At 45.9% G+C, this 13,343-nt stretch overlaps 1 protein-coding gene across 9 annotated transcripts in view; it reads right to left on the bottom strand.

Moving 5' to 3' along the window:
* Positions 1–4,406: 4,406 nt before the first annotated feature.
* The window catches only part of JMJD1C (jumonji domain containing 1C), a 161,799-nt gene continuing 152,862 nt past the window's right edge, over positions 4,407–13,343 (bottom strand). For all 9 annotated transcript variants that reach the window (XM_041404702.1, XM_041404707.1, XM_041404704.1 and 6 more), the window contains 3 exons: positions 10,959–11,135; positions 5,643–5,774; positions 4,407–5,308 (listed from right to left, as the gene is read on the bottom strand). In XM_041404702.1, the coding sequence (XP_041260636.1) occupies positions 5,219–5,308; positions 5,643–5,774; positions 10,959–11,135 (399 nt within the window). In that variant the 3' untranslated portion in view covers positions 4,407–5,218. The remainder of the gene's footprint in view (positions 5,309–5,642; positions 5,775–10,958; positions 11,136–13,343) is intronic.

Raw genomic sequence — 13,343 nt, 5'->3', positions numbered from 1 at the left:
CAGCCGGCGTGCGGATCGCGCTCCGCCCGCGCAGCCACCGGCCGCCACCTGCTGGGAGCCCGGGGCCCGCCGAGCCGCGGGGACCTCTCCCCTCCCTGGCCGTGCCCTCGCTTTTGTCACCGCCAGACTGATGGGCTCAGTGCCCGGGCCTGGAGAGAGTAAGGAAGAGGCGTGGTGCGGGAAGGCAGAAGGTGACCGACGTTCAGAGAGCTGCAGCTGCAGCAACAACAAAGCGGAAAGTCACTGGTTGTCCCAGGGCACGTCACCAAAGCCTGGCACAGCACACAGAAACATTCCCGGGGTGGTGCATTGCATTGTTTTATAATGGACAGAGTTAAAGAATCCTGTGGTCCGTTGTTTCAAAGTGTCTCACCAAGAACCAATTTTAAATACACATCCAGACACTGACTTCTATTCATAGACGTAGCTTTAACCACAGAAACCACCCTTGTCTTGGCACACAGAAATGCTGGCCCTGCTGAATATTGCCAACATATGCTATGCCGAAAGAAACTGTAATTATCCAATCTCTGGCTGTATCACCACAGAAAGAGAAACCGGGAAGCAATGTGGAGTCTCCTGAGAATAAAATGTGCAGACTTCACCACTACCAGTTGCTACTTAAAATGATGGCTTAAACCAAAACACAGAAGTGTTGGTTTTACATTTTGCTTTTATTAAAAGGGGAAAAAAGGATTTTGTGACTGCTTCCTCTGAGAGCATTTTCATTTTCAGGAACTCTGGTAGTGAACTCCTTCCTACTGTCCTCTCAGCAGCAGCTCTTCAGCCATCTGCAGTTCCTGATGTCCTGCTTTCAGTGACAGGAGCTACACCTCATCTAGACTCTCTTTCCCACAAAAGGTTGGATCTTTTGAGACCCCTTCCAGTCCAGCTCTGTGCATGGAGAAAAGCAAATACAGCCATAGCAGCTAATAACATCCTGTACTGAGCTGGGCTAAAATAGTAGAAAACAAAATCAAACTGTTCCACAGCAATCAGCAGTGGTGTGGCTGCCACAAGTCAGGTACAGGCTGGACACATTATTTGCCACACCTTCCCGCCTGAGTATGAGGACTGTGGAGTTCAATTGTATAAAAAGTTCGTTGTTCCCTAAAGAATCAAGAGCTATGGCCATCTTTTCCTCCACCTTCTTTTTCTCTCATGTTTGTTTTACCAGAAGTAATTTCAGCTTACTCAGGGTTTTTGTCTTGTAATCATTTGAAGTGCTCCCGCAGGCCCATTTGCTACAGGACTTAAGGTATTATTGAGATTAAACAATATGAAATCCTTAGGAGCTGTGAAAATACAGGATTTCCTGCCTCAGAGCTACTAAACCCTGCTCTGTTTTCACTAAGGTAGCACAGACCCAGGGACTGGACAAAGAAACAGGCACCTGGGACAAGAATGTATAGCCTTGGTATGGCTGGAAGGTACAAGAAATGTTCCCTTTGAGACATAACAGCAAAAATCCCTCAGTCCACCACTTACCTTTAGAAAGGCCCATGTTTAAAATGCAGCTATTTGCACACAACACATCAGGTGAATCACATCTTCAGTTTGCTATGAGGCAAGATTTTCCTAGCAGCTATTTATAGATGGTGACTTCCTTTTCAAAACCGATTGAGAACAAACGAACAAACTACAGAGGTTCGTTTGTGTGTGCTGCTGACGCCACAGGGCATTTGCTCCTCGGGCAGTTTCCTGAGCCACCCTGCTGAGATGGGAAGAAAAGAACGTGGTGGTGGCCACTGCATCCAAGGCCTGCCCCCAGCACTGCGTGCCCTGCTGCCTGCTGGGGCACACGGACCATGGCAACACCGCGGCGGGAAGGAGACGCCGCGCCCCAGCCACCACAGCACGGCTCCAAGCGTGGAAAGCACAGGGCAGAGCTGACACTGTTTGAAACAAAGCTGGGGGACAGCAGGGGAAAGCACAGCAGAGGCCGACTCCAGGAATCTCAACAGGGTGAGGCAGCTCATCCAGCACGGATGTGGGGGAGAGCACAAACATCCTGCTCTGGAAAGCAGCACAACAGGCAATAGTGGCTGTGGAAGGAGGAAGGAAGGGAAATTCCCAGTTTCGGGCACAGGGCAGGGAAGGCTGTGAGCTGTGAGAGCAGAAGAGGGCTTGACAGGATGTCACGGGAGAGGCTGCAAACAAAATTACCACCTACCAAAAAGGTCAGAGAGCATGAGAACGTAGTGCTGATCAGATGGGGGTTGGCCTACACACACAGATCTGAGCAACTTGCATGAAGCTGGAGGAGTACAATAAATAGATTTGTAAATCAGACTGTTCTAAACCCCTACATCTGACCTCCCTAACAGGGACCACCATTTCCCTGCCAGCAATTCCAGCAATTTCTGTTTCTGCTAAACCATAAATGCAGCAGCCATCTGTGCTGAAATACTTCAGGTCATCAGAGCCCTGCTTTGTTCTTTGCTAGAAACTTGTTTCTTCATTAGGTACCTCTGCAGTTACAACAGGAAAGAAACTGCTGTGGCCATTTACTGTGCAGCAGTGCTGAGGATGGAGATGACAAGGAGCTGGAAGAGAGGGAAAGAGGAGGTGTGGGGAGCAGGGCTCACAGTTTTGCTGACTCTTGAGCTGTGATCTTTCAAATGACAGGAAAGGAGAAAGAAGGAGGAGTTTCATGGACAGCAAAGCAGACAAAGAGCTTGTGCTCAACAGGAAGGTAGCAAAAGATGACACACAGTATTTCATATCCATGTTCTAGCAGCTGACAGCATTCCTGCACAAACAGCTTCAGCTGATCTCAGTGAATACTTTTGGCTGTATTAAAATAGTTGAGATTGTACAGCAGAAAATCCCCCAAGAGTCTTTAGCAAAGGAAGATGGGAAAAACATACCCAGTAACACCTCACAGAACATGGGGAAATGGTCAAGAGGGAAAAACTAACCTGAAAACAAACCAGCTTCCCACAAACCCCTCTGTGGTGTCAGACATCAGCTGTGATCACCCCTGGTCATGCTCACAGCCGCAAGCACAGCGCCAGCCCTGCTTCCTGCTCCCATTTCCTGCAGGGGAGCAGGGAGCTCGGCTGCATCGTGACAGAGCCAGAAACCTTAAGGTACTGAGTAAGCAGAACACCAGTACACCAAGTACTTACACAATTTTTCTGTGGTATTTAGAGTACCTGTGACCTTCAACAACTTCTGGCACTGTTTAGTCTCTCTTCCCATTTCCCTTAAGGAGGAAGAACATCTTCAGCCTGACAGGCAGGTGCCAGGGATCCCTGCCCAGGTTCTCTGGGGAGGCAGGGGCAGCTCTCAGTGGGGCCCAGAGGGTGGTGCCAAAGCTCACACCTCGAGGCACAGCTGCTGGCAGCTGTACAGGCATTGGAGAAGAGGCAGAGAAAATCCATGGCTTCGGCCAGGGCAGGCGTGGTAATGTGACACTTTGGGACACTAACTCAGGGGACAGCAAGCCCTGCCCTCCCACTCAGCTGCCAAGACACACCAGCACAGGGATGAGCAGGGATGGCAGCCATGGCCCAGGCCCAGCAACTGCCCTTGGCTGCAGGAAAAGAACCAAGGGGACTGGGACTCTGCAGCAGGGATGGTAATTTCATACTTATAAGGCATACAAAAAACCACTCAATTGAAGAAGGAAATATTTAAATATTTACATATCTTGAACTTAAAAAATAAAAGTATGTACAACTAGAGTCCACTTCTCATTAAGCAAAGGTACACTGGCAGATCCTCCACTTTCAGCCAATGCTGCAGAGAAGAATAAAGATGATAATGGATGGAACAGAGTACAAAGCTAAGAAGCAATTGCTAAGTGCAGCACCATGAACTCCCTGGTATTTCTCTGCAACTTGACAAATTCCAAGTTTTCAAGCCAACTAAATATTTTGACTCTTGGAATGAGGAATTGCTTTTGTGCTTTATTATTTTGAAAGGTAACTTACAGAGGATTTGGGGTTTTTGGTGACCCCAAACCCAGTCAGATGTGTCACACTGGAAGCAGTAACCAGGCTAATCACTATCCCCTTTTGGACACCTCATGAGCTCTGCCTAATATTTTATAATCAATCTTAAGTATTTGAATAGTTTTAGTAACTTAAAGCACACTTCTTGTAAAGCTTTTCAAACTCACTCCAAAACCTAGAATTCTGCTCAACTGCTAACACTGATCATTATTCAATTAAAAAACCATAAAAATGCATTTTAAAAAAACATCCATTATTTTGTAGTATTACCTGAACTATCAAAGGCAAGTTGCTAGGAAATAACCATTCCAAAAAGGCCTTTGCCCTTCCCGTGGAGCAAGCGCCGGTTCCTGCGGGAAGGGGCGGCCCGCAGTGCCGGCTGCGGCCCGCAGAGGGCAGCACTCGGCCGCCCCGGCGGCAGCGGAACAAACAAACGCACACCGCGACTCTGACAAAGTCATTTTAATGGAAAATGTAAAACCCCTTTCAACTTCAATGTACAAAGCATGTGTAACACTTGCACTTTTAACAAATTAAAGCAAGCCAATGTTTTAAAAAAATACATCATTGAATGTATATATGTATATATTTACATAGCATATTAAGTTTAATATTTAAGCTTTAAAAGTTCACATAAATTTTACCAAAATGAGACAATTTTTAAATAAATTACACCTTTTGAAAACGTTTAATTGTACACTGAATAGCTTCAATAAAATACTGAAGTGTCTGTATTTAATATCTACTTTATATACTTTATATTTTACAAAGTTTACAATTATTTGGCAGTAATTTTCAGAATATGACATGACTGCTGTGCGGACTCAGCAAGATCCCAAATGCAGGCAATAGCTGGTGTTTGTGTCCTACTCTCACAGTAACTGTCTCAATGTAGTGAAAAAGATCTGAATTATTTTAGCAAACTGTACAAGTCACATTTACATTTGATCAACAATATAGCATAGAATTTTGTTGTTTTTTCCAAAAATAAATACATCATCTTAAATCTTTGACATTTCACAAACTTCATGTACATTATAATACAGACAGCAAACGCTGCTCAACTGTTTGCAAGTGGAACATGGAATCACAGTGGCTGTGATATGAAGCTCTACCGTTGCAGTGTCATTAACTAGTAAATATGATGACTGTGTTTTCTTGGCACTGATGGTTTGTGAAGCTTAAATTAGTGTGTATACCCTTCACAGATCAGGTGAAATAACCTCTGGATGATGCTACCTCCAAAAAGCAGAGTGTGCTCAGTTCTCATCCATATCTTCCATTTCACCTTCGTGAATCTTCAAGGCTCTCACCATTTCTTTAACTGCGTGGTACAAGATATTTTTAACCTGCGAGAACATAAGACAGATTTTAGTAAGGCCCACGACCTAAGGAACTCTGCAAAGTTTAGGACTGAGCACTAAAGCTTAGTGGATGGAAAAAATGAAGGCTTCATCAAGCCCATGCAAAAGGAACAGCTTTTTACACAGTTTAAAATGTAATGTGAAATAAAGCCAGCAGCTCAAGGGAGAGTCATTTACAGCCCTGGCATTCATGCTGCTGCTCATTGTTATTCTGTGTGAACAGCAGCAAGGAAGTAGCTCCACGCACTGCTCGGCATTCCAATGAGCCCGAGCACACCCTGCCTTCCCAGCCCCTTCCAGAGCAGCATTCATGTCCTACCTGCAGTTTATCATCGTAATTGATTTCTTCCTTTGACAGCCTCAGCTCCTGCGTTAGGTGAAATGACTGTACAAGATGTTCTGGAGACACAAAGTCTTCTGTTACTTGAACGCAGCTGTGAAAATTTTGCACCTATCCAAAATAACAAAAAGAGACTGATAATTAGTATTTGGAGTTATCCTTTGGCAGAGGTACCTGAGGAAAGAGTGGGTCTTGAGATGCCTTAACCACAGCCTTATCAGACTAGCGGGCATCTTCAGAGGTAGAGAGCAATTATGTGTCTGACTTATCTAAGCTGGCTGCTGCCAAAGGCACACTGAACGCTGCACAGCTGCCTGTGCTCCGCCATGAATTCCACACTGAGGCCTTGTTCCCCCCTCGGCAGCTGCGCTCAGCCTGCCCAGCACGGCACAGGCGTGGCCTGCCGACCCCGGGACTGCCCTGCCCTGCCGAGCTGGCTCCTCTGCCACGCTGCAAGGTGGCACGTTCATGGAAAAGGAACTGCCAGTGGAAATACTTGAGAGAAACAACCATCAACAGGGAAATGGGGAGGCTGAGAAGCAGAGGGAAAAGAGCACTTCTTCCTCTGAACATTTCTTCTTACTGACAGGAGATAATGACTGAGGAACAGACACCTCTCCTACCACCCAGGTCGTACCCGGAGGACAGGAGAAAGGGAAATTGCTTCCTCAGTGTGACCCAACCACCAACTCCAGTTCACTCCCTTCAGAAACATTTGTGTTTTCACCCCTAAACCCTTACAAATTACACTGTAATTTTTAATTCAGCATGTCAAAACCCTCTTTTCCCCAAACTCCAACAGCTCTTCACAGAAGCTGTGTAACAGTTTCAATTCCCAAAGCCTGGGGGCGGGGAGGCAGAGTCTCAGGCATTCCAGAAAACACTCCACCCATCCCACCCTGCTCAGGACTGACAGAGATCTGTGTATTTTAAAGTGAAACCTAGCAAAATCTAGAGTTTCTAAATGCATACTCTAAAAATTCCATTATGGTACATGACATTCAAATAAACCACTGGGGTCTACACAGTTGAGGACACGGGATTTAGTTTAAAAATTACTTTCTTCTTCAAAACCCCTTCCCAAGTCTGATTTTACACAGCAGCTCGCCCCTACAGCTGAAATCCCAGCAGGTAACCCCCAGCTCAGCAGTCAGGTTGCACACAGGGTTTTTGATGGTTCATCATCATCATCAAGGACAAAGCAGCGCTGGTCCCTCCTGAGAATTAATCAAAACAGAAGTAATTCTGGACACGAGGAGGGTTTGTTGATGCCACACAGTCTGCAAACAGCAGAAAGCCAGGAGAGAGCAGCAGCTGCAGAACCGGCACTCAGGGAATTTCCTCGAGCTCGGGGTGAGGCACCTCTGTGCTGCGCAGCCGGCAGCTCCAGCCCCCTCCCCTCCCTCACAGGCTTCCCACCTCTTTCAAGTCTCTACCTGCCCTTGGTCTCCTTGCCAGCCCATGAAAATCCCACACCCTTAATTCACTTTCTGCTCGCTAAGACAAGGTTTTACTGACTCCCTATCCCTCCATGGCAGAATAGGAAACATTTGTTTCCCTCAGACCTTTAATTCTGCTGTGCCTCAAGTCTTCTCTTCCCTCCCTTCCAGGGCCTGTCTTATCCGTGTGAAAGTTTGTGGGGACAGATTTTACCCGGCTGGTCTGGTACTTAGCATGGGAATGCCCCGCTGACAGCCCCAGGCAGTTCTATTTATAATGTTTATAACACAAGCTGATGCAGTGACACACACACAGAAACGTTTAGCAACCATTCCCCTGAGGTTTGTGGGGCGAGGAGTGCAGCACTCCCACGGCTGTGCCACTTCCAGCTGAACTGAGAGCAGCTTCACACCCAGCCCACGCGGAGCAGACGTTTCCAGCAGGGCCGGGAGGCGGCTGCGGTGCTGGAAAAGCCTCGGACTCGGGCCAGGACAGGGAAAGGTGAGTGGGCAGGGAAGAAAGGGCCACCCACCCATCCTGATGGCCACAGGATCAGCCACTTCCTGCAAGGCTGAGCTCCAGAGCTCTGCATATGCAACGCCCACACCTTTATCCTACAATCCTTATCGGAGCATTGCCAGGATGTCACATTACCTCCGAGCATGTTATTGTACAATACATAATCCTGCTGTTAAATCAAGATAATGCCTCTATAAAAAACAACATTATAATAACTTGTTCCACTTGTTCCAAGTTTTGCAGGGCTCCTGAACACCACAATTGAATTACTGACTCCAGTATTTCTAGCTTTTTATTTTTAGGTAAACTATTTTACCAATTTGGAGCTACCAAGTTAAAACCAGGGAGGCTATCCCTAGAGATGTCTGTGATAACATAACCCACAGTGAGCAGCAGAAGAGTGAACCTTTCAAAAGAACAGTATCAACACCCTTTTTTAGCTGGGGAAGTTCCAAGGAGAGCTCAGGGGCTCCCTGTCACAAGTGCCACAGAGGGAACAAGATGCAGCCATCAGCAAGGCAGGGACACTGCTGAGCTCCCACCCTGTACAGCCAAGAAGAAAGGAGATGTCCCTCACAGAGCACTCAGGGAAGCATCTGCAGAGGTGACCGGTCCAGCGCTGGATCTATTTCTGGATTCTCCTTCTGAGAGAGCAATTTCCTCTACAAGAGGAGCTGCCAAGGCTGCCCTGCCCGTCACAGCTCACAGGAGAGGCTGTCCCTCCCATCCTACCAGGAACAGTCTGACTTTGCTGCTGCAGTCATCACAAGAAGAATGTGACTGCTGCCTGCAAGTACACAGGGAGGGGGAGAAAGCTGGGAAGCAAGTGGAATGCAATATGCTGCCATGAAATGTGAAGAATAAGTTACTTTAAAAGCCAGACGTGAATCCATAGAACCGGGGGGAAGGGGGAACCTCCTCCATGTTAGGGCAGTACATTCTAGACCAGCACGTCAGAAGCAGCAGTGTGCCAACAATCCTAAGTGGCTCCAGAACGAAGAGTCAGAACTACACTTATGCAGCAACCACAGGCAGCCAGGCTCCCGAGCTCCAGCCCTCAGTCTGATTTCTTCTGCTCCACAACATTACTCATGAGCAAATAAAAATGTTAATTTACCACCTAATTTAGCATCAACTCTTACCCAGTTTTAATAATTAAAAGGTTCATAATGTGCATGTAAATCTGAAACACTTAATGTGTAAACTTAACATGGTATGTATTCTTGTGCAGACTTATTTTTCCGTTTTTAAATGTGCTTTGTATCTCTGAAGTGCTGGTGCTGATCCCTAAGGTCAGTATTTACGCATCTCTACAGAGAGCACTATGCACATACATGAAAGAACACGATGCTTTTATTTCCTCCTACGTGGCAGATTCACAGGAACTTCTTACTGAAGATGAAAAGGTTCTCAGCTTCACCCACTAAGGTTTAAAAACACCATGTTATTAACTCCTTGGTGCCAGAAGCCAGAACATTACCACTTCAAACACAATCTGCAGTTTAAAGCCAAGGAGATAAAGATAAGAGTGGTCTTATTTTTGGTCCTTAAATATATAAAGTACAGGGAAGACTGGAACAGTCCCACTACTTCATGTTTTATATTCTGTATGCCTCTATATAATGGCACATGCTATACAGAACAGATTTCCCAGTACATTTGTTATTTCCCCTGGGTTCCCTTCCACTCTTCTATCAGGGATATCTCTCTCTTGTTTCATGAGACAGAGAAAGGCTGCTGGAGCATGCGATACATTACTCTGGGAGTGCCAACTTCTATAGCCTAACATGAGCCAAGAACAGCAGCAATGTCAGATGTTCCTCCACATTTGTGAAACAACATCAAGCCCTGAGTCATTGTTTGGGGGAAGGCAAACTACACCTCCCTGGATTTGGGTCAGCAAGGTCTGTTTGGGGCTGTCTGGGTCTTTCCTTTCCTGCACCAGAAAACAAATCCACACAGACCCTCCAGAGCTATGCACCACCACGTCAAACCCACGCAGGAAGTCAGTGGGATGAGGAGGAGCCTAGTCCAGGTAAGGTACCAGCTGCTTGCAATGCCCCACAACAGACACAGCCAGAGAGAGCAGGGACATGACCCCTGTCATCACTACACCCCTGCGGATGAGGAGGAGCCTAGTCCAGGTAAGGTACCAGCTGCTTGCAATGCCCCACAACAGACACAGCCAGAGAGAGAGCAGGGACATGACTCCTGTCATCACTACACCCCTGTCAGTTTTTCACAGAGGAAACCCCACTGCCCCGGCCACAGGGACATGGTGAGCCATCGCTTCCCCTCTGCCACAGCTGGAAGCTGATCTACAGATTGGAAACCAAACAGCACCTCGTTCAGAAAGGCTTGGCATCACTTGAACCCACAGGGAGATCAACGATAGGTCTTCAACATCACAATGGTTTACAACCAACTGCGGGGTGGGGATGCTCCTCATTGACAGTCAATGACCTCATTAGTGGTGCTTGACAGCTGGCAAGACAGCAAGCCAGCAGCCCCCACTTGCTGCTGAAGCAGGAAAGAAATCTAGAATGCCTAAAAATCTCACCTAAACAACTGAGCTTTCTTCCCATTTTCACCAAGGAGCAGCAGTTTACAGGCTGTGAGGGGAAGAAAAAGGCCTAAAGGCAGTAACAAACCCTTTATGCCAGGGGGCAACTGAGGCTGACTAACAGAAATTCGTCCTGCTTCTCCAGAACTGCCCCACTGGCAGTGCTTTTCTTACCCAACTACAGATCAGATTGCTTAGCTGCTGCAAAGGTGGTATCACACTTTCTCAGAGTAAGAAAAGCTGCTGAAGAGACAATGATGACTTCTGGTGATTGATGTACCTTCTGCGTTAAAAGGAACTTAAATGTGGCATGGGAAAACAACCAAATATCTGTTACAGAAACACCAGAACACCCACTACAATTCTCCTACAGCTAAAGACAAAAACAACTACACTTGATATCCAGGTGCTTACCATCCATACCTGCTCAAGTTGCTCTCCCTGCCCCTCCTCCATTTGGTTAACTTCTGGCTTAGAAGAAGAAAATTACTAACCTGACTCTGCCATAACTAGACTCAAGTTTGCTTAGACATTTGCTACAGAAATGAAAAGTGGAAAGCAATGGTTAATAATGGTCTGTTCATTTGTAATTGTGAAGTAAAAAATGAACTAATACTTAAGGCATTCAATTTGCTGTATGTTAGTGAGCTACACCAGCAGATGTACCTTATTTTACATTCCTACACGCTCACATATGTAACTGAGCACAGATGTATCCATATCTTCAGAAAAGAGTTACTCATCTTGTATGTCTTCAACCTAAGGTACATTACCTGATGAAGTGCTCCTGCTGGTAGAATAATAGCATCACCAAGGAACTGAATAACTGTGCAGGTTTTTACTCCATATTCTTCAAAAAGTCTTTGGCGAAGTTTTTTGTTCACATACCAGCTCTGGTCACGGATTGGATCGTGCTCTGGTAAAACTTCCAGGCCTTGCTCCTTTGCTATCTGTTAAGTACAGAAAAGATCCCAAATAACTTCCAAAAGAACCAAACCTTTTGCTGATAAATTTTAGGTATACCACCTCGCCAAACAACACCACTCAGTTCCCAATACCAAACAAGAACTCTGGCTATGGATTGAAAACTACCCCGAAGGATCTGGGAAGTCTCACTGAAGACATCTGCAACACTCCCACTTCAAAGTGCAGAGCCTTAAAGAACTCAGCACAATAATCTATTAATAAGCAACATGCTCTCTGTGTGACTTCTTTCATCCAGAAAATAAAATCTGAGCTCAGGAGTTCCTGTGCTGCCAATTCCTCAGGCTTACAATCTTCTTCAGTTTTGACAGGCATGCAACATCACTACCTTAGCTCAGGAAAAAAGCAGCCAACAAAGCCAAAGGCTGTAGTTCTGGGAAACCTGCTCCAGGTGACTCAGCTTGAGCACAGGGCTGGACAGAAGGGACCTCAAAGGGGCCCCTTGCAACCTCAGCCACGCTGGGATGAGAAGCTGCTTTCCTACCACCCTATGAAGGTATTCAGAAAAAATGATGAACACATAAAAATACTTCCTGACATCTGCAAATGGAATTGCACAACCATTTCTCATCAAGTGAACCACAGGGGAACAAATATTACTCCTAATCAACTGCTACAAAATCAATCCTAGTCACTAAAAAATAAAAAAGTTATTACATATAAAGAACAGAGACCTAATCCACCTATCACAAGTCATAAAACAAGTATCTCATTATAAACATTTTTTTTGCTTTTATTTATTAAATAAATGGAATTATGTGATGCAGAACTTGAAACCCTCCTTGAGTATTATCACCCTTCTAACAAGATACTGAGATTTTATATCTTATCAGCAGCAAAGCAGTCCCAAGGATTACCCATCAATTAATCTCCAAGTCAGTACTTCCCAAATACCCCACTCCTGAAATACATGGTGGGACACAATTCACTCGGGATACCAGCGCTACCTGTGGTAGCAAATGACAAACATCTTTACACAGCATCCTCAATGCTTCTGTTTCAAACCTGCTGCTCAAATAGTACAACAGCTATTCACAATAGTTTCCAAAGTGCTGAGGGAGTAGTCAGCATTTCCTCCCTATGTCCACCTATTCCTTTGCACTCATGACTTAATTCACAACTCTCTTTTTCAAACTGAAAAGCCACCATCTAATTTATGAGCACCTACTTTTTGAATGAACAAACAGTCTTGCTGAATAATTCATAATCTCCTGGAATTAGCTTTGTTTTACTTACCAGTGCTCATTTTTCCCCACAGTTCAGCCTGCCACAGAGCAAATGTTTGAGTCACTGGAGGACAGCTGGCCTGGTGCAGAAACACTGCTTTATTGTCAAAGGGAATCTTCACTGCTGAATTTTTTAGGCCTTTCTGCTCACAGCAGAGCCCTTGTCCCCCAGTTTGTTTATGGACCCCTTTGCTGCAGCCAGTTAAAACTCATCTGATCTCTCCTCACAGAAGAAGACAGTGAAGGCATCTCCTCGAGCAAAGCAATCACTTCAGTGATACTTTGGTATTTCTGTGTCTTCTATCAAGGCCACCTTCCAGAGCACAAAAACGTGCTAAGGACAGGGCACAGAAAACTGCTTCCAAGATGGAACCCCTACATTTAAGGCACTGACAGATATTCATCCTAGGGAACAACCTGAAAGGTTCTGATGTGGCTCTAACTGATCACCACACGCCACTGGAGGATGATCTGCAACACAGCCAGGTTAGGCTTGCTGCCCCTGGGCACGTTCTCCCACTGCTTCCACCTTCACCAGAGCCCAGCCACGCTCCGGTGCTGACTGATGGGACACAGTCCTGGCAAAGCCTGGTGGCCACTGGGTGGTGAGGTCAGGGGATGTGGCACGGGAAAATTCACCAAAAATTCAGCAGCAAGAATACAATAATGGACCAATGACAGAAAAACACCATCCCACGTATTATCTTTGGTATTAGAACAGGGCAAGAGTTCCATGCCCTCCCAAGCCTTCAGTTACAGGCCACCTGTCACTATTACAAAGTCAGTAGATGTGTTACGTACTTTATTTGCTGGTGGTGCAGCAGGTCGAGTATAATTTATTTTATGTCCTTTATGTGCTATAAAGGAAATAATTTTGCCTTCCTGCCTTCTCTAACACTGAGGTAGGTTTGTGGTTTTTGCCAGCCCCCTTTGATTTACCAATTACTT

The sequence above is a fragment of the Onychostruthus taczanowskii genome, unplaced genomic scaffold (genome assembly GCF_017590055.1).
Source record: "Onychostruthus taczanowskii isolate IOZ18803 unplaced genomic scaffold, ASM1759005v1 scaffold22, whole genome shotgun sequence".
Taxonomy (NCBI): domain Eukaryota; kingdom Metazoa; phylum Chordata; class Aves; order Passeriformes; family Passeridae; genus Onychostruthus; species Onychostruthus taczanowskii.
Note: the sequence above shows the minus strand (reverse complement) of the source record. Positions and strands in the feature narration are given on the sequence as shown.